This window comes from Panthera onca, chromosome A2, assembly GCF_046562875.1.
Source record: "Panthera onca isolate mPanOnc1 chromosome A2, mPanOnc1 haplotype 2, whole genome shotgun sequence".
NCBI classification, from domain to species: domain Eukaryota; kingdom Metazoa; phylum Chordata; class Mammalia; order Carnivora; family Felidae; genus Panthera; species Panthera onca.
In genome coordinates, this window is record NC_138340.1 from 14,944,392 (window position 1) to 14,968,585 (window position 24,194).

Below are 24,194 nucleotides of genomic sequence, written 5' to 3' on the forward strand. Positions count from 1 at the left end.
TGTCTCTTATAAGGACACCAGTGAAATTAGGGCTCATGCTAATGACCTCTTAATTTGTTTACATCTGCAATGGATTCCATTTCCAGGAAAGGTCACATTCACAGGTGTGGAGGATTAAGACTTAAACGTATCTTTTTGGGGTGGGGAGGTGGACACAATTCAGCCTATAAATAGCAGTTATCAGGTTTATCTTTGCCTTAATTTGAGCCACAAAACAAACCCCCCTGTGAGAGAGGGGGGCAAGGAAGAACTTCATGAAAAACTTTCTGAATGGAAAAAAAATACTACTGAACAGTTTAGTGTGAAATCATACTAAATAAAAAAGGCTCATACAGATTACATAAACTATTTTTAACATGTGCTATATATAAAACTATGCGTAGAAAGTACTCTAATAATATTTAAACATTTAAGTGCATAGGAAATTAGAAGTAATGTTAATCCTGGTTATCTGACTGGAGTGAATATGGATGATTTACTCTATATTCAAAATCCATCTGCGCCTTTTGATTTGTCAGAAAACCCTAACCCGAGCTCGCCTTCTTCCTGAGTCGTGGAGATCTCTAGCGCCCTCTGCTGAGGAGTCTTTCCACTTTGCGCCTCAATCTGGAAGGTGCAGGTCAATCTCCTGGGGCTCCTGTTGAAATGCAGATTCTGATTCAATGGCAGTTGGGCAGGGCCTGGATTGGGCATTTTTAACAAATTCCCAGGGAAAGCCGAAGCTGGGCAACACTCTGGCAAGGACTGAAACTTCCGGGTCATGGATAGTTAATTCTATAACAGCAACCACACAGTACCGCCGGCGCTTCAGACGCCAGGCGCGGACAGCTCCCGGGTTAACCTAAACTCAACGCCGGAGGCTGGCTGCCCTCCACCCCACCCAGGCTCCCTAGTCTCCGCCCCGCCCCGTCCCCGACCCCGCCCCTGCCCTGCCCCTCTGAGGCCCTCCCCGCGTCCTAGTTGGCTGCCCTGCTCACGTGAGCGTCGCGTCACGTGAGGCCACCGCCCAATGGCGGCGCGCGCTCGGTCCTGCCGGTGGCTGGTGCCCCAGGAGCCGGGAGAGGTGGCAGCGGGCACCATGGTCGAGAGGCCACAGTCCCCAGGCGGCGCCGTGTGCCCAGCCTCCTACCCCGACGCCCCCGCGGAGTTCCCCCCGCACCTCCAGGCCGGCGCGATGCGGCGCCGCTTCTGGGGCGTGTTCAACTGCCTGTGCGCCGGCGCGTTCGGGGCGCTGGCCGCCGCCTCCGCCAAGCTGGCCTTCGGCAGCGAGGTCGAGCCCGGGGCGCCGCTGCGGCAGGCGGGCGGGTGGGTCCGGGCGGATGGGGGGCGCTGGGGGGGCGGGGTCTGTTCGCCAGGTCAGCTGCCGAGCGCTGCAGTCAGCTGGGGCGGGGGAGCATCCTTCTATTCTAAATCCCCTCAAATCCTCGTCCCGTGTAGGCGGTAAGAGACCTGAGCCTCTTCCCTACCAGGGACCTAAACTCTGCCCTCCGACTGGGTTAGTTCGCTTTCCTGCATCCACTCTCTACCTCTCATTTTAAGCCCCTTATGCCTGGACGTTTCTCTCCTCGTAACTCAAGGTGAGAAGCCTGTTGCCCGTCTTTACTCCGTAATTAACGGGTGTTTTGACCAGTATATACCCTGCTGCCCGGAAAATTGGGAGTTTGGGACACCTAGACATGAGGGGACAGAGAAACATTTTGGACATTCCCATCCCTGATGCCGAGAACTCCTAAACTGCCTCCCCACGCCTGCTGAAGTGTATCTCTGCCCCTCCCATCCCAAGTCACAGGCTCTCCTCTGCTGCTGGAGGGATTTCATCGCATCTGCAACCCAGGGTTAGGTCCTTACCTGGAGAGCCTACAGACTGATTCTTGGGGGGGTGGGGGGGGGGATCAGGGGGCCGGTAAGCCTGTTTAGGGCCAATCCAGTGGGAACCACTATGCTTGAAGTTAGTGTTCTGTTGGGTGTAATTCTTGAAGTGATCCAAAGCTGGACGAGTGACTCTGAACCATGAGGTTTTCTAGTCTTTTTAGTTGTGCACCAGGCCTTAGTGACTATATGAGCAGACTGCCACTGGCACAAAGAGTGCTTTTGTGAAAATTATACAAAGACACCCTTTTCCTTAAGACACTCTTTTTTCAGCAGCTGGAAAACTGTTTTAGAAATAAGAGCCTGATATTTGGATGGCCACCCCAGAGGAAGCAGCTCTGTTTGCAGGAAGGTTTCTAACTCAAAATCAAGCAAGGGTGTCTTACATATTCTTTGTGTAGGAGGCTTAATTTAAGATCCTCTCCTCCAGGCTCTCTCCTTAAAAAAAAAAAGGGGGGGGGGGGGAAGGAAAAGAAAAAAAGGCCGCGGATTCTCCCAGTGATGTCTGGGATCAGTAGTCAAGTCGGTGGTGGCTTCCCTTCCCACAGCAGGGCTGTGTCCTGATTAAGAGCATGGAGTCACACTGCCTGAGTTTGAATCCTGGTGACTACCACCAGCCTTTGGCTCTTTAGGCAGGGTATGTAATGCCTTAGGTTCTTTATCTGTAAAGTAAAGGTAAGGAATAAATGAGAATGCACTTGAAACGCTTGGCACAGGGCCTGGCACAGAGTGAAAAAAAAGCTCGAGGATGCCCAGCGGGACTGGCCTGAGTGTCCTGTAGCCTGCATGGGATGGGGTGGGGTGGCGGGGCATGGGCTAATTCATGCTTTACCTGATCCCAGGAAGTGAGGACTCTGCCCCTGGTTTACTCATACGACATACTGACCGATAACTGCTTGGCTGTCTCGCACTCATCTTTTAGCATCAACAAGTGACTGGTGTTCCAGAGAAAGTACTGGTTATGGCTTAGCAGTTCACTCTTCCCAAGGACACACGGCCGGCAAGATGGCTGAAGAAGTCTCCTCGGGGTTTATTTCAGCTATAAAACGGGTGTGCTGAGCACAGCGTTAAGTGAAGTCTTGTGCAGGAAAGCTCAGGAACGGCCCACCCAGGCTCTGGTGGGAATCTCAGTAGGGGCCCAGCTGCTGCCCATCAGGGCCCTGGGTGTGCTGGGAGGAAGGCTGCGGGTCTGCCTTGGCGGAGCGCAGCTGCAGTGACACTCTCTCCCGCAGGTGAACATGGTCTTCTGCATCTTAGGCATTATCGTGATGGCCACCACCAATTCTCTCATGTGGACGTTCTTTAGCCGGGGCCTCAGTTTCTCCATGTCTTCGGCCATTGCATCTGTCACGGTGACTTTTTCAAACATCCTCAGCTCGGTGAGTAGCCTGCGGGTACAGTCAGTACCCCTGTCCCAAACCTGGGTTCTGGGAGGGTCCTGGGTGAGTTGGGGAACCCACCCTCCCAGATAGGAGGAAAGACAAGAGCTGAAGCAGAGATTGGGCTGTGGCTTGAGCCCTGGTGGCTGCTCCTCTGATCTCGAACTTGGTAGAATCCTCAAGTGTTAGCTGGGAGTGAAGGCCAAGTGTAAAAAAAAAAAAAAAAAAAAAAAAAAAAAGCCCACCTGCCTGCTGCCCCTTCAGGCTGCAGCCCTCATGCTGATGTCTCTGTAACCTCTGTGCAAGCTGTCTCCTAGGGGTCTGTAAACTTGAGCGTGAGACGTGGAGGGTGGACGCTCTTTCCTCCGACAGCCTGATGTCAACCAGGTGGGGCTGAGCCCAGTCAGTCCTGCCGTCGAGGGAGGGAGGACGTGGCAGGCCTGTTTGGATCAGCAAACACCAGGCACCGGCTGTGTGCTGGGCCTTCGCTGCTGGCCTCTGCGAATCTTTCTTGCGCACTTTGCTCGGGGCCAATGCTGCAAGGAAGGTACACTCCCCCCACCTCTCCGGGCGAGCCAGAAATGGATAGTGCCTTGCGGAAGGTGACAGCTGGGTTTCAGGCTCCAGACCTCCAGCTCCAGACCTTTCCTCCCGCCCCAGGAGGGAAGTCAGGCACGGGGGGAGTGAGGTTGTGCCTGCCCGCCGTGGTCAAGTCCTGCGGGCACGTGTCTACTTGGCCTCACAGCGGTCTCTGTCCCACAGGCCTTCCTGGGCTTTATGTTGTATGGAGAGTGCCAGGAGGTCTTGTGGTGGGGAGGTGTGTTCCTCATCCTGTGCGGACTCAGCCTGATCCACAGGAAGCTGCCACCAAGCGGGAAGGCCCCTCCACACAAGCAACAGTGACATCGGTTGAGTGGACGGACCGGCTGGAGAGACAACGTGGCGGCCCGAGGAACGGGCTGGCGTGCGGGGACCACTTCCCAGGGTGATCTGGGCGTGCAGCCATCTGAGCGTCAGCCAGAGGAAGGCGCCCCCAAGGGAAGCAGGCCTCTGCCCTGGCAGCCTGGAGTGTGGCCAGCCGGAGCTTCTGGATCAGGAAGGACATCCACAGTTGTGTTCTGCCCGGAGCCCTGATGACACCCGCACAGTGCTTTTGATTCTCACGCTCCTGGGCCCACCCAGCGCCCCTTGGCAGATGCTGGAGACCCCGGGGTTGGTCTGCTTGGTGTATGGACTTGAGACCACGCTGTAATCGTTGTCCTGTCGCGTCGCATTGGAATCCGTTGCTGGTGGAGCTTTCTGACGGCTTCACGCCGATGTATCAGGACACCTGTGTGGCCCTTCTGCAGTACGGCAAAGGAAGGAAAACTGGATTAATAAACACTTGTTTTTGTCAGTCAAAAGGAGCAGGTGTGAAATCTTTATTCTTTCCTGCCTTTCCCCCGCCCCTCCTTTCCTAATTTTTTGGAGTGTGAGGGAGCAGCCTAGGTGAGCTGCAGTTCTTGGAATGGAGTTAAGAGCTGCCCCCGCCTCCCGCCCATCCCGGGCCTGGGGCCCATGCGCTCTACTGTCTGTGAGCTGGAGCACACGGTTCCTTCCTGATGTCACCCAGGCTGGTGCCCTTCACGTTCAGGAGGGTCTGTCCATTTTCTTGGTACACAAGGAGGAAAACTTGACCTTCCTCTGGGGACCTAGTGTTATTTTACTTGTTAGGAAAGGAAACTGGCCCAGCTGCTGCTCCCACACCCCCATTTTCCCTTTAGGCCCCGTCTGTCCTTTGGTTTTCTTTCCCAGATCCCCGTGACTTGTTTGTTTCTTACACAGTGTGTAATTCCTAGTTCAGCGCGGCCTGTGTGCTGCCTCACCTTCTCTTGTGCATAGCTTCACGTGCGATGCTCACCTGCTCGAGTTCTCTGGGGGGCTCCCCTGGTGTCCCAGCGCCCCCTTCAGCTCTCCTGAGGCTGACCACCTCCACGTCTTCTTCAGACATTCCCTGGAGTGGAGGGGGACTTGGTGGTGGGCGGGGGCGGGGGCGGGGAACGAGGCTGTCCCCTCCTTCCCGCCCGCATAGCACCCTCACTGCCCTCCTCTATTGCTCATTGCACAGGTGACAGATGTGCTTCCTAACATTGTTTTGTGGCTCCTACTGAGTGGGATCTGGCATTAGCCCAGCTCTCCAGTTCTCTCTCGGTGCCTCCTTAGTCCCCCTGCACCTACCGTGTTTGAGTTGCCCCAAATATTCGCATCTCAACAGTTCTCGAGTCCACTGTGTCCAGACCTGCTTCCATGCTTGGTGTTTTGCAGGAAGAGGAAAGCCCATCCTAAAATTCGTATCAACCCTCAAGGGACCCCCAGGTAGCCCAAACAGTCTTGAGAAAGGACAGCAGGGTTGGAGGACTTACACATCCCTGATTGCACAACTTACAGCAACGCTGCATAATGAAAACGGTATAGTAACTGGCATACGGACAGGAACCAAGGGTACAGAATAAAGAACCCAGAAATAAGCCATTTGAGAAGACTTGACATTGAAATGTCAAGACCATTCAATGGGAAAAGGCAGCCTTTTCCACAACCGGTGCCGGGAAAACTGGATCTCTGCGTGCAAAAGAGTGAACGTGTGGACCCTTCCTTGTCACCAGGCGAAGGACTTGAACAGGCATCTCTCCAAAGGAGATCTACAAATGGCCAAGAGGCCCGTGGAAGACGCTCAGCATCATGAGCCACTAGGGAACCGCAAATCTAAACCACAGTGAGATGCCACCTCGTGCCCATTAGGACGGCTACCACAAAACCAAAAATGAAACGAGCAAAACCGAAAATGACAAGCATCGGTGACAGTGGAGAAATTGGAGCCCTTGTGCGTTGCTGGCGGGAATGCGATCTGGTAACAGCCACCATATTGGCCGTTCCCCAAAAAGCTGAACAATTGTGTGAGTCCAGCAATTCCAGGTCTAGGGAGATACCCCAAAGCACTGAAAGCAGAGACTCAAACAGCTGCTTGTATACCAATGTTCATAGCAACACTAACAGTCATCAGAAGGTGGAAACAATTCAAATGTCCCAGCAGCAGAAGGATGGACAAACGAAATACGGTGTATACATACAACAGGTCATTCAGCCTTAAAAACGAACAAAGATCGGGGCGCCTGGGTGGCTCCGTCGGTTAAGCGTCCGACTTCTGCTCAGGTCACGATCTCGCGGTTCGTGGGTTCAAGCCCTACCTCGGGCTCTGTGCTGACAGCTCAGAGCCTGGAGCCTGCTTCCGATTCTGTGTCTCCCCCCCCCCCTCTGCCCCTCCCCTGCTCATGCTCTGTCTCTCTCAAAAATAAATAAAAACATTAAAAAGAAAAAAAAAAGGAATGAAGATGTAACACAGGGGCTACAGCGAAGATGAACTTGGAAACATTTTGCTAAGTTAAATAAGCCAGACGCAAAATGACAAATATTGTATGATCCCACTTATGTGAGGCATCCAGAACAGGCAAATTCATAGAGGCAGGAAGTACACTGGGGGCTGCTCAAGGACTGGGAGGAGGGAGGGTGGGGAGTTAGTGTTTAATGGGGACAGAGCTTCTGTTCAAAAAAGTTATGGAGACGGATGGTAGTGATTGTTGCACAACATTGTGGATGTACTTAATGCCACTGAATTGTAACTTAAAACTGGCAAATGTTACGTTGATGTGTATCTGTCCGCAATTGAAAAAACAGGGCAAAACAGAGAAAAGAGGGAATGGTAGGAGGAGGAATTAGAGACAGCTAGTGGTGAAGGCTCTTTCAACAAGTTTTTCCACAAAGGGGCAGTAGATGGCAGGGAAGATGGGGACAAGAGAAGGAGGGTTGTTTGGTTTTATTTTTGGTTGTGAGAGGAGAAATAGCATATTTAGGTAGGCTAATGGCAGTGATCTATCAGTGAGAAGACTGAAGGTGCAGGGAGGGAGCTGTTTAAAAAAAATTTTTTTAGTATTTATTTATTGTGGAGAGAGACAGAGACAGAGCTTGAGTCGGGGAGGGGCAGAGCGAGAGGGAGACACAGAATCCGAAGCAGGCTCCGGGCTCCAAGCTGTCAGCACAGAGCTCGATGTGGGGCTCGAACCCACAGACGGTGAGCTCATGACCTGAGCCAAAGTCAGATGCCCATCCGACTGAGCCACCCAGGCGCCCCAGGAAGGGGAGCTGTTTAAAGAACAGTGAGCCTAGGGGCACCTGGGTGGCTCATTTGGTTAAGCATCCAGCTCTTGATTTTAGCTGGGGTCATGATCTCATGGTTCGTGAGTTTGAGCTGCACATTGGGCTCTGCACTAACCATGGAGCCTGCTTGGGATTCTCCCTGTCTCTCTCTCTCTCTGCCCCTCCCCCACTCACACTGTCTCTCCCTCCCTCTTTCTCTCTCTCTCTCTCTCTCAAAATAAATAAAATAAACCTAAAATTTAAAAAAAAAAAAAAAGAGCACTGAGCCCAAGCTGGAGCTGGTGAGCTGGAGTCCGATGCACAAGTGAGGGTTGGCTTAGCAAGGAATGCGGACATCTCACTGCAGAGGTCAGGAACGGCTGTCCGTGGGCAGAGAGCCAGGTAGGTGGCTGGACGTGGTTGGAAGGGGCTCGTAGAAGTTCTTTTCTCAAAGTTCCCCAAACTTTAAGTCATTAAGAAAAAGACAGGACACCTCAAGAGAAAACTGGGCAAGGCATATGAATTGATAATTCATAGAAGACGAAGATTGAACAGCTCATAAACAGACACAACGCGTCAATCTCACTGGTAATAGGGAAACGCAAAATAAGACCACAGTGAGGAGAAAAGAGAAAGGCATGCCAGAGGCTGACAATACTTGCAAAACATCTATCCTGTAAAGGACTGGTCTCCAGCATTGGGGTGGGGGTGGGAGGGGGTTTGTGCTGTGTGAGGCTCCCTTTCCGTAGGGCTTGGTCCAGTAACCTCACCACCCACCTTGCAGTGGTCTGGTGTGCAATGCCTCTGTGGGCTCACAGGAGCAGCACTGCATTTGTTTTTCCAACGCCTCTCGAAGGTCACATCATTCCAGGGACCTGGGTAATGGTGGTAGGCATGGTTAGATGTTCCTAAAAGAGATCGTGCCGTTCACGACATTGAGACACCTGGTTACTATTTAGAGAAAAATAAAGCAGGGTTCCTACCTCATGCCTTATTCCGCCATAAATTCCAGAAGGGTCAAAGATGAAACTGTAAAGGAGAGGAAAATGAAGGCGTGTGTGAAAAGTAATCTTGGCGCGAAGATGTTTCCAAGGAAACAGGAAACCCAGAAACAAAGGGAAAGATAAACCGACTCCATAAAAGTTAAAAAAAAAAAAAATGGGTGTGTAGCAAAAGTCAGAGTCAGAAGGTAATGAATATTCTAAAGTCTAAAAAGAGCTCCTGTGGATCTATAGGAACGTGACCCACACTCCAAAAGATACGGGCACAGTATTAGGTAGCCGAGAGTATTCTATGAAAAGATACTCAGTCTTACTTGTGATGGGGGGGGGGGGGGGCGGGCGGTGGTAATGGAATAAAATTGAAACAACATTGAGATTGCTTATCTATCTATCTATCTATCTATCTATCTATCTATCCATCCATCCATCTATCTATCAGACTGGCCACAATGAAAAGTTTGGGAGTGGCCAGGGTTTGGTTGGTTGGTTGGTTTTTAAAGGCATCTTCCCATCTTTTTATGGGAGCCACTGGCACAGTCTCTGGAAGGCTCTTTCAGCATGTACTGAAATTCCAGGTGTATGTATCCTGTGACCCAGCAGTTGACTTTGGAAGATTTATGTCACAGATGTTGTCACCCGCAAGTGCAAAGACGTGTGCCAGGAAGTGACGTATGAGGTCTGGAACAACTTCAAGGCTCACCCAGAGGCAGTAGTGGCCGCTGAAGAGAATGACATCTACTTGGATGGTTAAGAAATCAACTCCAAGGTATGTTTTAGCGGGGGAAGGAAAAGAGAGCTCGTACAGGATGGGATGTTGAGAAAGCTCCCGCTTATGGCAGTCAATGTCTATGGCAGAGGAAACTGGAAAGATACTTTATACTGGTGGCCTCTGGAGAGAGGGCCTGAGGGTCTGGGGTGGGAGAGACTTAGTTTTTACAGTGGGTATTGATCACTTTCCATCCTGTCTGGAATCTCTTTGATTCCTAAATAAAAGGATTCAAGGGGCGCCTGGGTGGCTCAGTCAGTTAAGTGACCGACTTCGGCTCAGGTCATGATCTCAGGGCTTGTGAGTTCAAGCCCTTGCGTTGGGCTCGCCTCTCTCAGCACAGAGCCTGCTTCAGATCCTCTGTCCCCCTTTCTCTCTGCCCCTCCCCTGCTTGCGCTCTCTCAAAAATAATAAAACATTAAAAAAAAATCATTCTAAAACACCCCAGGATCTCCGATAGCTGGCAGAGTTGGCAGTGGCCCCTGCCTCTTCCCAGTGGGACAAACAGGTGAAGCTGCTTGCCCCAGGTCGCCCACGGCAAGTGAGCCCTTCCATCTGAGGCAGAGCCCGGCAAGGGCTAAGCAGGCAGCAGCAAAGCAGATGGGGACACGTGACACGACACGTGTGGCAGAGGCCCCGACAAAGTGTTTCACAAGAGGGAGGCCCGGTTCCCTCAGGGGGATCAGGGAGGGCACGGAGAGCAGGGGGCACAGGAGAGTCATCCACATTGAGCAGAAAATTAAACCTGGGAATTCGGGGCAGAGGAGGCCTTGAGGCCTCCCCGGAAGGGGAGGCAGCTGGAGAGGCAGCTGGGGGGGGGGGGAAAGGCTGCAGATCTTGGGGCCCCAGGAACCAGAAGGCAGGTGAGGAGCCTTGGGGGTGGGCATTGGGCCGGTGCCTCACTGATGCTGCCTTGTACCGTTCACCAATTGTTCGGCAGGTTTTAGGTTTTCTCCCCCAGCTGGCATCTGAACCACACAATAGTGTTGTTCCGGTCGCGACAGTGCTATTCCTGGTCAACCCGTCAAAACTGTCAAGAAATACACATTTGCCGATGTCTATTCTGAGTGCAGGTTAAGTAGGCTCCGTGCCCAGCACAGAGCCCAACTCGGGGCTTGAACTCAGGACTCAGGACCAAGACCTGAGCTGAGATCAAGAGCTGGATGCTTAACCGACTGAGCCACCCAGGTGCCCCTTGAAGGCAGGTTTTCAGGTCTGACCTGAGCTTAGAACCCAGCCTCTCCCAGTGGCCCCGCCTCTCCCAGCCTCAGCTTCCCCAGCTGCCAATGGTGTTTACACAGAAGGTCCCCCCCTGCTTCTGGCTGGGCTTCAGTTTGGGTGAGCAAATTATTCCAGTTCCCCCCGGACATTCCTGGTTTTAGGACTAAGCGTGCTGTGTCCCAGGAAACCCTCAGTCCTGGGCAGACAGGAGGGCTGGTCACCAAAGTCCACTCGGTTCACGAAACTCCGTTTGCCCAGAGCAGCGGTACTCAGGCAGCTTGGTTTCATGTCTCCTTTACACACTTACAAATTATTGAAGACCCCAGTCAGCTTGTGGTTATGATGTTTCTACCTGCAAATTTTTACCATTTCAGAAATGTAAATTGAGAAGGTAAATTATTTTTAATGTTTATTTACTTTTGAGAGAGATGGAGACAGAATGCGAGGGAGGAAGGGGCAGAGAGAGAGGGAGACACAGAATCCGAAGCAGGCTCCAGGCTCCGGGCTGTCAGCACAGAGCCCGACGCGGGGCTCGAACTCACAAGCTGTGAGATCATGACCTGAGCCGAAGTTGGATGCTCAACCGACTGAGCCACCCAGGTGCTCCGTAAACTGAGAAGTTTAAAAAAATATTTATTTTCTTCTGAGAGAAGAATAATAAATTCTCCGCCCATTATATAAATAACGTATTTTTATGACAAACAGCTATATTTTTTTGGAAGCCTAAAATGTAGAGAAGAGAGTAGCATTGTTTTACACTTCTGTAAATCTTGTTAATATCTGGCTTAGTAGAATTCAGCTGGATTTTCCCAATTGCTTTTGCATTCAGTTGTGTTTTTTAAAATGTTTATTTTTGAGAGAGAGGGAGACAGAGAGTGGGTGAGGGGCAGAGAGAGAGGGAGACAGAGAATCCCAAGCAGGCTCCGCACCATCAGCACAGAGCACAACTCAGGGCTCGAACTCACGAACTGTGGGGTCACGCACGCCCTGAGCTGAAACCAAGAGTCGGATGTTTAACCGACTGAGCCACCCGGGCGCCCCCTGCATTCAGTCCTTGAGATGCATTTTTTTTTTCTGGTTGAAATCTATGAAGAAAATCTGACCTCACTCAGATACGGAGATGAAAAAGGCAGGAATATTTCCACAGCCTTTTCACATAACGGGTGTTCTTCTTTGATACTGTCCCCATGTGCAGTGGCAGTTTCTTAAAGCCGATGGCAGTGTGGACTCTGAGCCACATCACTGTACCCTTGAGGGGATGACCAGAAAGAGGCAGCTCTTGGGATTATTGTGCAAAGACTCGCAGGCCTCTAGACTCCGGGGAGCCCCGGCCACACTGAGAACGCTCTCCTGGGGCCCGCGGGGACTCTAGCCACGTGGTTGTGCTTGCATGTGGGTGGCTGGCCGACGAGTGTCCATCGCTGGGTGAGTCTGAAGTGCTCCCTCTGCCAGGCGGCTGTGAGCGTGTGCTCTGTAAACGGTGGGGGCTCTCGTTCCCCACGGCCGGCCGGCTCATCCCAGTTAGAGGCTGCTGACCCGCCCTGACCGCCGGGTCTTTCTGTGTCCACGGAAAGAAGTGCCTGTTCCTTCCCCCCCGCGCTGGCACATTCTGGCGACCGGAGGCTCGGTCGTCTCATTTTGGGGGGTTGTTAGGAGGTTCGGCCGCATATAACAAGTTCCCGCTACAGTGCTTGACACGGCCGGGGCCCGTTGGTGGCCTGTTCCTGGGTGGCGCTCACCAGCGTTGGGGTTTGGGAAGCAGCAGGCTGAGCCCACTCTGCTTGCTTCAGAGATGAGGAAACCAGCCCAGAGAGATGGGGCCAGTGGCCCAAGGCTGCCCAGCAAGGCGGTGGTTGAGTCCATTCTACTGACTCCCGGCGCAGTGCTCCCTCGGGACGTCTGCCAAGCCCAGCCCTGCAGGCTGTGAGCCAAGCAGGAGCAACCAGAACGCCCAGGTGTCGCAAGAGTCACGTCCAAGTTTAGGTGACAGAAGATGAGGTCACGAGGTTGGGAATCTCTGAACCCCAGCTGACCTCCGAGGTCCTCTTCTGGGGGCCCGACAACTTTCCCCTGTCAGGTGCCCCGTTACCGCTACTGCTCCTTCACCGTGAGAAATGTGTGACTGCGAGCGGGCCTGCTGGGTTGGCTGTGGAGCCACGGCCACCAGCTGGGGCTTCTGGTCGCGACTGTCTAACTAGGGCTCCCACTGCGGGCGGGGGAAACTGGATGCAGCAGTTAGGGCGTCAGTTTCCCGCTGCTCCGCAACAAATTACCCGCGAGGGCAGTGCTTTCAAACCACAACCCTGTGGCTTCTCACCAGGACTCCATCAAGGCCCCTCTGCCTGCAGGCCTCTCAGGGTGGGGGGAGGGGACCCCGGCCCAGGCTGCCTGCACGCCACTGCGGCAGGCCTCGGTCTCTCACCCCGTGGGCCTCTCCCCAGGACAGGCCCCCACCAGGCGTCGGCCCATCAGAGCCGAGAGCGAGGGTGGCCGCACCCAGGGCGGAAGCCGAAGGCTCCTTGTAACCTAACCTCAGAGGTGACATTCACCACTTTTCCTGCATTTTGTTTAGAAGCGAGGCACCGGGGCGTTCCACAGGCAGGAGGCTGCCCAGCACACCTGGAAGAGGGATTTGCTTTGTTTTGCAGGAACTAGAATCGTCCATTGGGATTTCTGAAAGTGTGAGTATCACTGGGGCTCAGCCTCACCTTCCACCTCCCTCTCCCTGAATTGCTCTGTCATCAGCATGGGGCCTGGAGGCACAGGGCAGGGACAGGTGGGGTGGGCCACTAGGCGGGACAGGAGGGCACCTGCAGCCAGAGAAGAGAGGTGCCTGGGTCCTCAGTTAAGATGGTGTGTGTGTCCCTCTTCAGCCGGACCCTCTGTCCGTCTCTCTCCCGTGTATTTGTGTCCCTTCTGACCACTCCCAGGCGTGGGGTGGCGCTCGTTCCCTCTGAATCAGGAGAGGTGGACCGTGTCGTCCAGCCGCGCTGCCTGACAGGACCCTGGAGGCCCAGGCCGCACTGTCTTTTGAGGCTCCTTATAAATTAAAACCAAACGACCTCCAAAACAGGCTTCAGGAACTGTGGCATATTGTAAAAGCCCGAATTTAACAAACTGGTATCTTTATATATATACATAATTTTTTTTTAAGTTTATTTCTTTATTTTGAGAGACAGACGCAGCGTGAGGGAAGGGCAGAGAGAGAGAATCCCAAGCAGGCTCCGAGCTGGCAGTGCATAGCCCGACTCAGGGCTCGAGCCCACGAAGCTGTGAGATCATGACCTGAGCTGAAACCAAGAGTCGGACACTAAACTGACTGAGCCACCCAGACGCCCCATAAACTGGTGTCTTTAATATTCAGGAGACAGAGGGAAGCGTGACTGTGGTTTTCACCAGGCCTGATGGAGTTTGCAAAGAACTTTCATGCTCTGGACAGAAGGGGGAGGAGTGTGGTCGAACCCAGGCCACGGGTTCAGAGATTTGTGACAAGTGTCATTTTAGTCCTGTACTTGCCTGTACAGCCTTTTTTAGAGATTACGTCAAAAGTCTACATTAGGGCCCTCTGCTCATTTATTTTTGCATTTATATAGCACTTACTATGTGTCGCGTACTGTTGTAAGTGCTTTTCAAAGAGGAACTCAGGGCACCTGGGTGGCTTTCTCGGTTGAGCATCCGACTTCGGCTCAGGTCATGATCTCACACTTCGTGGGTTTGAGCCCCACATTGGGCTCTGTGCTGACATCTCAGAGCCTGGAGCCTGCTTCCGATTCTGCGTTTCCCTCTCTCTCTCTGCCCCTCCCCCACTCATGCTCTGCCTCTCTCACTCTCAAAAATAAACATAAAAGAATAATAATAAAAGAGGGACTCAAGTGGCTTTGCCCTTTCTCTGGTTTCCATAAAGTGGAAGAATGTCCAGCCGGGACGCAATCAGGGTTTGGGAGAGATGCGGGCCACTCCCAGTTAATTTCCAAAATAGAAGATGCCCAAATAGGTATAAACATTTTAACGATCACCATTTCGCGGAGGAGGAAACTGAGGCACAGAACGTGAGCATCTGTCCCAGGTCACACGGTGAGTGTGTGCACAGGCCCTCCTGGGCGCCCTGCCCGTCCGGACAAGCCACGCCCTCCATGTGTTCTTCGATGCTCTGGGGAGCCACACTGGGCGGGGGTGCCAGGCTGGGCTGGCAACCCCTTGTGCCACTGGGGTGGACGCTGATGCCCACCCCTCACGCGTGCGTCAGATGGACGTGCTCGCCAGGAATTGGTCCGGGAGCTACCAGAGGCGCCTGGCTGGTACCTGTGGGCGGGCGGTGCCCTAGGCTTTACCCAGTGTTCTCCGGGACCTTGAGCACAGGTCGGCAGGACACCAGGAGGGAGAGAAGGGGAGAGGCCCCAGGAGTGGGGCTCCCAGCACCCCCAGTCGCTGCTCACCCCGCCTGGCATTTCTGTGCTGAGAGCGTGGGGTCCCCACCCCAGCATGCACTGAATCCACCTATGATCCAGCCCACGACGTGAGAAGAACCTCAGAGTGGACACCCACCGGAGCGAGAGGAGAGAAACTGCAGACCCTGTCGGGTAGGGGCCCGCCCCCTCCCTCCCTTTCCTCCCTCTCCCAGGAATCTTCCAGCACAAACCCAGTCTCCAGACCCTCCCCACCCCCAAGACTCGTGGAGGCCCCAACGGCTCCCAGAGACTGACCCAAGTTGTACACAGGTGTCCACTGCTCCTGAAATGCAGTATTTTCCACAAGCAGATCAGCTGGAGGTGTGCGTACAGGCAGCGTCCTGGACCGGTGCCCTTGCCCCCAGCGGTGGAGGCTGGGAATCTGCACTGAATGAAGGGACGTGCTCCCCTTTGCAGGAAGGCCTCACGGGGGAACGGCCACGGGTGGGGGCCCCAGGCCGGCTTGTGAATTTGCCGGATCTGCTGCTTCGGTTCCATCTTCTACGCTCCAGCCCCTCTCGGCCCAGCAAGTACCGTTTACTCCAGCACCCCTGGGTCCTCCCCATCCACTGCTCCCCGGGACTAACGCTGCCTTTAGGACCCTGGGGGCCTCCACCTCAGGGCGCAGAAAGATCAGGTCAGTCAAGGGGATTCCAACTTTGAGTAGCCTGGGAGAAGAGCATTTTAAACAAGGTGCCCCTTGGGGGCCCCTGGGTGGCTCAGTCGGTTAAGCGGCTGACTCTTGATTTTGGCTCAGGTCTTGATCTCAAGGTTCTCGAGTTTGAGCCCCGCATCGGGCTCTGTGCTGACAGCTCAGAGCCCTCTTGGGATCTTCTGTCCCCTTCTGCTCTTCCCCAACTCGTTCTCTCTCTCTCTCTCAACAAAATAAACATTAAAAAACAAACAAACAAGGTGCCCTTTCCTGACCTTGGGGTAAAGCAGATACCCCCCAAGGGGCACCCCACTTGAAGCCTCCCACCTTGCCCACCCGTGCCCCAGTGGGTCTGGAAGCATGGCCAGCAGGCCGTTCAGGAGCCCACCCTGAGGCGCCCAGGTCTGCAGACGGGCTCTTGCAGGGCGTGGGCCGGCCCAGCTTGGGAGCCTTGGGCAGGCGCAGGGGAGGGAGACCCCCGTGGCCAGCAGGTCCCCCTTCCCTTGAGCGGGGGTCTGTTCTGGGGTGGGGGGCAGGTTCGTCTTCCCAGGAGGAGGTACCTCCTCGTGTGGACTGAAAGCCCTTCTTCATTCACCGAAGGTGCTCCTTGGTGTTGTGCCCTCCAGAGACTTGCTCAGATGATCAATATGCTTTTAATTAAAACTCAGACTGCTTCAAGATGACTGTGTGGTCCCCTGGGTCATTTTCTTCTTTCTGCCAACAAGTTTCTTAAAGTATCTTGTGCTGGGCATCACGTGGGCCCTTGGGGAGCCATCTGATCCTCTGAATTTCCCGGGCCAAGGGCCTCTTGAGAGGTTGGGCTTTCTTTTTTTCTCTTTTTTAATACTTATTTGAGAGAGAGAGCAAGCAGGGGAGGGGCAGAGAGAGAAAGAATCCCAAGCAGGCTCAGCACAGAGCATGACGCTGGCTCGAACCCACGAACTGTGAGATCATGACCTGAGCTGAGTCGGACGCTCAATCTACTGAGCCCCTCGGTCTCCCTGGTCGGGCTTCTTTATTGAGCCTTATTCAGGACGCCCCGCCCCTCTCTCAGAGGCTGTAACCCTAGCAGACACATTCTGGCTGAGTCATGTGTTGAATGAGTGTCTTTTAGTGTGTAATCTGCATGACATTCAGGGGCAGTGGCCTGGCTTCTAAAGTCAAAACCCCTCAACCTTGGGCACTCTTGCCCCAAATGCCCACCTCCGTGGCATACAGTAGTTGTTCGATAAATGCATGAAAGGTAACTTTTCCTGGGCGCCTGGGTGGCTCAGTTGGTTGAGCGTCCAACTTTGGCTCAGGTCATGATCTCATGGTTCGAGCCCCACATCAGGCTTTTTGCTGCCAGTACGGGACTCACTTTGGATCCTCTCTCTCTCTCTCTCTGCTCCTCCCCTGGTCTCTCTCTCAAAAATGAATAAACAATGGGGCGCCTGGGTGGCTCAGTCGGTTGAGCGTCCGACTTCAGCTCAGGTCACGATCTCACGGTCCGTGAGTTCGAGCCCCGCGTCGGGCTCTGGGCTGATGGCTCAGAGCCTGGAGCCTGCTTCTGATTCTGTGTCTCCCTCTCTCTCTCTACCCCTCCCCTATTCATGCTCTGTCTCTCTCTGTCTCAAAAATAAACGTTAAAAAAAAATTAAAAAAAAAATGAATAAACATTAAAAAAATAATAAAAATAATAAAAAAAAAAAAGAAAGAAAGGTAAGTTTTCCTTCTGCTGGAAATGCCACCCAGGAGATGACCCAGAGAGATCTTAGTAACTCTCCATGCATCACTTGGTGCCTGTGTGTGACATTCACTTGTGTCCCACACTGGGAATGAAGAAAAGGGACCTCCTTAGAGGTGCCCTCGAGCTGCCCTAAGAGGGAGGACACTGCCCAGAGATCTTGACCGGGATCTTCTGCCGAAGACAGGAGACTCCAGCCACCAAGGTCGAGCAAAGAGCTTTTTATTCCAGAGCACGAGGTGGAAGCTTGCACCCAGCCTCCCTCCCCGTGGTCCTCGTCATGTGTGGACAAGTTACGATCCTGTTAGTTTGAGGCAAGCACAGCGTTATGCTGTCGACAGCCGCCGCGGAGGGCAGGCCGCCTGTCAGTGGTGTGGGGGGAGCTCAGGGTCGGACGCGTCTGCGCCCCCAGAACGGGCTCTGCCGTGGCCGAGGGCCAGCACGAGAGGAGCTCGCGCGTTGGGGAGGCCAGTCTGACCGCAGGTGACACGTCTCCCACAGCCAGAGACAGAACTGGCTTTGGGGTTGCCGGGTGCCTCTGCTTTCAGGCCAGTGGCCCCGAGCAGGCGCTTCAACACCCCTCTGAGCACGGGCCTGCCAGCAGCGACCGGGGAACCCTCTTCCCTTATTCTAACTGCCCTCCAGGGGTGATGCCGCAGTGTGCAGTCTTTGGTATGCAGTCTGCCTGCCTTCCGGGCTAGGACAGCAAATGGCAGGCCTCTTGTGATCTTAGAACGGCTCTCCCAAAGTGGCAAGTGGCCGTGGCCTGCCCAGAGTGCGAGGTAACGGCCTTCGGAGCTGACCAGGGCTCCTGATGTTGTCATTAATAAATATTAAAGCTGATGTGGACCAAGAGGATAGGGCTACAGCCTGGGTGTGGAAGGTCCGGGCCTTTCCGGTTGCTCTGTCACTGCGAGAGCCCTGCCATCACCCCCCTCACGGGACGTCTTCCAAGGGCTCTGAGCTGAGATTAAGACAGGTGGCTATGTGAACACCAGCCCCTCTGAGCAGTTAGCCTTGGGGCCTGGTGGGTCATTAACTGCAGACAGGGGGTCTCTCTGTGACAAGAGTCACTGCCCTTCACAGTTGAGAACTAGGCCTGAGAACTAGGCCGCTGCCTGGCCCTCCTCTTTCCTACGGTTCCCACAAGCTTCTTTCCTAAGCGACCTGGGCTGTGCCTCCAAACTCTGACCTTCTTCCCCACTTAACTGGGGCTATAGGCCCTCTGGGGGCGGTGGAGGGGCTCCTGCTCTTCTGCCTGGAGCCCCGGACAGAGACCTGGCACGGGCAGGCTGTGCCTCGGTGCCCGAGCCCTCCTCCCATGCTGGTGCCCGCTGACCCTGGGACGACGGGCCAGAGAGAACCAAGGTTTACTTAGGGGAGTTGGGGTGGTGAATCCATTCTTAACACCAGACTGAGACCCGAACCCTTCGGTAGGACTTTGTGTGGAAGACGCCTCTTCGGCACCTGTTGGAATGGGGTCTCAGAGCCCCAGGACCCCTGCCAAGGCCTTCAGTGATGGCCACGGACACTTCAGGCTTCACACGGAGTGGCCGGGGTCCAGGCTCATCCTGGCAAAGTGCGGTGTGTGTGTGTGCGCGTGTGCTCGTGAGTCTGTCTGTGCGTCTGTCTGGTCTTCCCGGTCCATCCATCTGCAAGCCCTGGCCACCACCCACCCTTCAGAGAGACAAGTTGGACCCTATCTTAGGAGACCTGGCCTAAAACACAGGGGCCAGATTTCTGGTCAGTTCTGCACAACTGGGTTGTTAGACTCCCTCCAGAGGGAAAGTTAATTAAGCTCTCAGGGGGCGGTCAGAGAGTCCCCAGCAGCTCTGAATAGGTCCTCTCCCCCGTCCCTGTCTGTGAATGGACAGACCTGTAGCCACAAGGCAGGATGGCTCCAAGCCGCCCGGCTCCGTGACAATTCTAGCATCTTTGGGATGGAAAGGGAGCTGAGTTTTGGTGCCACTGTCCCGACACAGTTACAGTCAGAACCCGTGTTTCCAACCCCGGGCACATGTCGCACGTACGTGTGTGCGCGCAGCCCAGTATGGGGCATGGGGCCCTGCTCAGACCCAGCCTGGCCCGTGCCAGCTGCTGTGGCAGCCCTGCCCTTCTTCTGTGTAGACAGGCTCAGGGAAGCCTTTCTGGGAGCAGCTGGGCCTCTGCAAACTTTTGAGGCTGGTCTCTCCTGGTGTCAGTGTCTACCCCAGGCCCCGAGGCCAGCCCTGCCCTGTCCCGTCACAACATCATGGCCTTTGTTCTCAAAAGTCAGGAGCCAGGGCGCCAACCTTCCCAAGAAGAGACAGACATCCCAGGAAAATCCAAAGGCAAGTTCCTCCCTGCCCCTGGGCTGCCCAGTTTAGAGCGTCCTTTGCTGGCCGGGCCGTGCCGGTCACAAAGGACCCTCTGGAAGAACAGACAATCCCGCTCTGGGCAGACTCTTCTTAGATGGACCCCGAGAGTCTCTCGTCCCCCCGTCACCTCCAGCCAGCCCCCCCCCCCCCGGCCTGGGGAGATAGGAGGGGGCACAGGGGCTGGCGATGACAGCGAGGGGTCCGCAGGGAGCGGTGGGGTGCAGGGGTGCAGGGTGGCGCATCACGACACGCCGTGGCCATGACACCCGCAGCCGGGGTCGCCAGCGGCTTCTCAGTGTCCGGCCCTCCCTCCACGGCAGCTTCACTCATCTATCACCTCCACAGAGTCCTCATCCTTCCTCTCCTCCGACTGCTCCTCTGTTGTCTCCGTGTTGTCCATGTTGGACAGCGAGGCCACCTGCCGCACCCAGTCCCTGTCACTGAGAGGCTCTGGGTCGCACGGTCGGGAGAAGGGGTTGAACCAGTTCGGGGAGAAGTCCCCACCAAAGGTCTCCTTTACCGACTTCCAGCTGGCCCTGCGCTCCCTGGGCTGGTGCTTTCGTTTGAGGCGCTCGATGCCCTGGAGGGACAACGGGACAAAGAGGGTCAGCGTAGTGCGGCCTTGCGCCCTCAAGCTCACCCCCAGCCCCGGCACGGCAGAGCACGGAGGCCCAGGGCGTGGGCGAGGGGGCCGGAGGGACACGGACTGCCGGGGCCAGGTCAGGGCTGTGGGGCCCTAGGGACGGAGGGGGTGCGGGCAGAGAGCAGTGGAGAGCGGCACAGCAAGCAGGGCCTTCCTGGGGAGCTGGCCCGTGTCCCCCACCCCGCCCCGGGCCTCTGTCCTTTCCTCCCACAGGTGCTGGGGGCCCGCCCAGCCTCCTTAAGTCAGTCCAGGCCGCCCAGGGGCCCAGGGCCAAGGAGTGACGTCGCATCTGCCCTGAGAGCCCTAGAGAGACGACCCCTCCCTGGGGATTCTGGGCCGCGCCCCCACCCCCCCAGCAGGTGCAGCCGACTTAGCACGAAGAAGGGATGCAGGCGGAAAGGGCAGAGCACAGGTACACACGACGCTGGGGCCGAGGAAGCGGGGGTGTGCATAGCTAGTGCCAACATGCGGCGGGCAGCCGGGGGCGCGTGGGGCCGCCGTGGGGAGGCCCGGGCCGGCGTCGGGCCCCACTCATGCGCAGACACGCCCTGCCGCTGCTCCCAAGCTGCCCACTCACCTGCCTCTGGGCGTCGGCGGCGACTCAGCTGCCAGGCCACAGAAAGAGGGTGTCGGGTAAGGGGGAAAGCCCACAGGAGTTAAAGGCACAGCCAGGCCAGCTCTTCAGGCCACAGCACCCTCCACAAAGGCCTTTAGCCCCACCATTAGCACTGGGGCCTCTGCCTTCTCCGTCCCTTCCGGAAACCCAGGGAATGTGCTGCGGGTTTGCCGGGCACGGGCCCTGCTCATTCACACGCCTCATTCCACCTCGGAATGATCCCTGAGTACCTCATTCTAGGTTTCCTCCTGCTCTCCACACAAGAGCCTCACATAACCGGAATGATCCCTTCTATTATGTGGAAAGAGAAACTGAGGCACGCCTAGACTGAGCTCCGCCCCATCCTGCGGGCCAGTTCTCCTCCAGCACTCTTTCTTCCCACCCCATCTCACAGATTTCAGTGTCTTGGCTTTTGAAAAAGACTGTAGTTTAAAGAATCTGCTCGTAAGCTGCTAATTACAAAGGGCGGACCAGTAACTTTACAGTGAGGGAATGTTTTGCGGGTGTCACCTTACCCAAATCGAAGTTAACATCACTGAGATGTGTCAACGTCATAGGCCTCAGGACGAGACATACCCGGGACCTCGCCCCGGTGGCCCTGCCCGAAATGCATAAGCTTGACCTAATTGCAAGAAAACATCAGACAAATGCAAACTGAAGGCTATTCTACCAAATACGTGACCTCCAACCTTCAAAAGGGTCGAAGTCTGATGGAAATGCTTTGGAACCAGATAGAGTGGTGACTGTGTACAGAAGTAGGTCTGTGCTAAATGCCACTGAATTGCACACACGAAATTGGTTGATTTTACGTTATGTGAATTTCACCTCAATTGACAAAAAGGGGTCACAGGGCGCCTGGGTGGCTCAGTCGGCCAAGGGTCTGACTCTTGATTTCGGCTTATGGTTCATGAGATGGAGTTTTGTGCTGACCGCAGGAGTCTGCTTGGGATTCTTTCCTCTCTCTCTCTCTCTCTCTGTGCCGCCCCTCCAAATAAATAAACATTTTTTTAAAAGGGTTCGGGGCGCCTGGGTGGTTCAGTTGTCTGACTTTGGCTCAGGTCATGTCATGATCTCATGGTCCGTGAGTCTGAGCCCTGCATTGAGCTCTCTGCTGTCAGCACGGAGCCCGCTTTGGAGCCTCTGTCCCCCTCTCATGCATGCATGCTCGCTCGCTCTCAAAAATAAACATTAAAAATATTTTCTTAATAAAAATAAAATAAAAATTAAAAACGGGGGTCAAGTTCACGAAAGACAAAGCCTGAGGAATGTCACGGATTGGACTAGAGCATGACAAGGGATGAACTGTGGCCTCCTGGGACAGACAAGGGTCTCAGTGGGGCACCTGGGGAAATCTGAATAAAGCATATAGATCAGTTAATGATATCAATGCGTTTCCAGGTTCCTGCATTTGTATCATGCTTATATGAAATGTTTACATTTGGAAAAACTGACGGAAGGGGTTCTGGGGAGCTCTTCGGGCTATGTTTTCCACTTTTCTTGTAAGTCTGAAATTCTTTCACAAGAAGAAGTTTAAAAAATCTGAGACGCACAGACGTGAGCAACGGTCTCGAGTACTGAGTTACAGCGTGAAAAGCTGCAAACAGCCAACACGTCCAACAGCGATGGCTAAGTCAGCCGTGGAAAATGGGGCTAATACAGCTTCACGTCGCACTGGAAAATCCTGTCCCCGTGGTTAACAAGGGAACAAAGAAGTTAGTTGCACAGGACATCATGGGACCTTTGGGGACGGGATGTGAGATGGTTTGTGTTTCTTTCTGTGGACTCTCCACACGTTCCAAGGTTTCACCGACGAGCAGGTGTTGCTTTTACAATCAGAGCAGAGCAGCTATTTCAGGACACGGACCCTGCTGACAACCTTTGAGGGGGCCTCCCTTCGGTCACGAGCACCTGATGTGGTGCAGCTCACGGACTGGCCCCTCTCCAGGCCTCCTTATTCAGCACAAGCAGCAATGGCCAACCGAGGGTGACCTGCTTTGGGTCACCAAATGATCGCGCCACTTTGCGATCCTTTGCGGCCGGTCAAGAGAGGCATTTTAAGCATGACGTCAGGGAAGCTGAGGCATCATCATGAGGCAGGCCAGGCTACAGAGGGGACACCCGGAAATGACAGATGTACCGTATCCACACTGGGCTCACTCCAAGCCGCGACTGTGGATCCTTACAACCGCCCTGAGGGGACGTGGGCGTTGGTAGTGACACTTGGCAGATGGAAAACCAGAGGTTTCTGAGAGGCCCTTACGGCGGCCGAAGCTTGTCCTGGTGGTCAGAGCCGTGGCGAGAACCAGCGTCTTCCTTCTGCCCAACGCGTTTTCAATCCTACTACAAATTCTCACTCTCCCCGTGCTGACTGCAAAGGCAGAGCAAAGCCACAGAGGAAAATGAAGCAAGAGAGCCCAGCGGGATTACTATGTTCCGTTCCAGCCGTGTGTTCCCAGGCCAACACTCCGGACTCCGCACAATCTCTTCTCCAAGCTCGTAAAACAAATTCCACCCAGCGCCCGGCCTGTCCACCAGATAAAGTTCCCGACATCCAGGTGTGTCAGCCCTGAGTCTGGACAGAAGCAAATATTCCAAACAAATCTGATGCCTACAGTGAGGCCCGAGGGTCTGGCTCAGGAGGGGCCAATGGGGTTTCTTTTTCCCGGTAGGACTCGATTTTGAGTTTTGTGTGGGTTTCGGGGCGTCCCAAAGGCAGAGTTCTTAAGCTGGAGGTCTGCAGCGGCGACAGTAATACCCACTTCAGGCTCAAGCGGACAAGAATGGTCGATTCCTGGTTCTGGGGCAACGGCTAACGCCAGCATGTCTAGGAGGGAGCGTGTGACTGGGGGCTTTTGGGCCCCCTCGGCCGGGAAGACACGTGAACTGTCATCTGCAAGCAAACCCACCCAGGTCCCACATTGAATGTACCAGGACTAAGGCTCCCAAGGAAGGCAGAGACTCAACTGAGGAAGTAAAGACTCAACTGAGGCCCACAGAGCAAAAGCTCATTGTCCCCCTGCTCCCCACATCATCGGATGGAGAAAGTCGGAGCCGCTGCTGCCCATGCCTCGCGCCCTCCTCGTTAGACGGTCCGATCGCTCTCGCCGCATCTGTGGTTCACATCTTTCGACCGCGACCCGCAACACGTGATGCTTTTCTGTGCGGCCCGGCGCCGCCCCCCGCAAAGTTTCACGAAACCACACGTATTCTACAACTGTAATGCATTTTTATATTTATTTTTTTAAAAACTGCCGTGGCGAACCCCAATGAACCCATCTCACAGATCACCAACAGTTGTGAGCGCGCTTTGAAACAGCAGAGGTCTAACGGAGCCAACATCTACGAA

At 54.6% G+C, this 24,194-nt stretch overlaps 2 protein-coding genes across 9 annotated transcripts in view; one reads left to right on the forward strand and one right to left on the reverse strand.

Annotated features, from left to right (window-relative positions):
* Positions 1–996: 996 nt before the first annotated feature.
* On the forward strand, positions 997–15,729 carry TMEM42 (transmembrane protein 42). Of its 6 annotated transcripts, XR_009609605.3 has the most exons (5): positions 997–1,270; positions 3,102–3,248; positions 8,995–9,185; positions 12,979–13,087; positions 14,766–15,729. XR_009609605.3 is itself a non-coding variant. In XM_060630796.3 (3 exons), the coding sequence occupies exons 1-3, from the start codon at positions 1,010–1,012 to the stop codon at positions 4,149–4,151; spliced, it is 549 nt and encodes a 182-aa protein (XP_060486779.1). In that variant the 5' UTR covers positions 1,001–1,009; the 3' UTR covers positions 4,152–4,654. The 6 variants fall into 6 exon arrangements, 1 of the variants encoding a protein (XP_060486779.1); XR_009609602.3 differs by having other exon boundaries at positions 12,979–15,729; XR_009609604.3 differs by having other exon boundaries at positions 13,055–15,729.
* Positions 15,730–17,438: 1,709 nt separating this feature from the next.
* Positions 17,439–24,194, reverse strand: part of ZDHHC3 (zDHHC palmitoyltransferase 3) — a 59,734-nt gene continuing 52,978 nt past the window's right edge. For all 3 annotated transcript variants that reach the window (XM_060630783.3, XM_060630786.3, XM_060630780.3), the window contains one exon: positions 17,439–20,169. In XM_060630783.3, the coding sequence (XP_060486766.2) occupies positions 19,912–20,169 (258 nt within the window). In that variant the 3' untranslated portion in view covers positions 17,439–19,911. The remainder of the gene's footprint in view (positions 20,170–24,194) is intronic.

What these genes read in the sequence shown, in the direction of transcription:
- TMEM42 (XM_060630796.3), top strand. Translation starts at nt 1,010, where the DNA reads ATGGCGGCGCGCGCTCGGTCCTGCCGGTGGCTGGTGCCCCAGGAGCCG. An exon ending in AGCTGGCCTTCGGCAGCGAG is followed by an intron (nt 1,271 to 3,101) that starts GTCGAGCCCGGG and finishes TCTCTCCCGCAG; the next exon opens with GTGAACATGGTCTTCTGCAT. An exon ending in TTTCAAACATCCTCAGCTCG is followed by an intron (nt 3,249 to 4,010) that starts GTGAGTAGCCTG and finishes TCTGTCCCACAG; the next exon opens with GCCTTCCTGGGCTTTATGTT.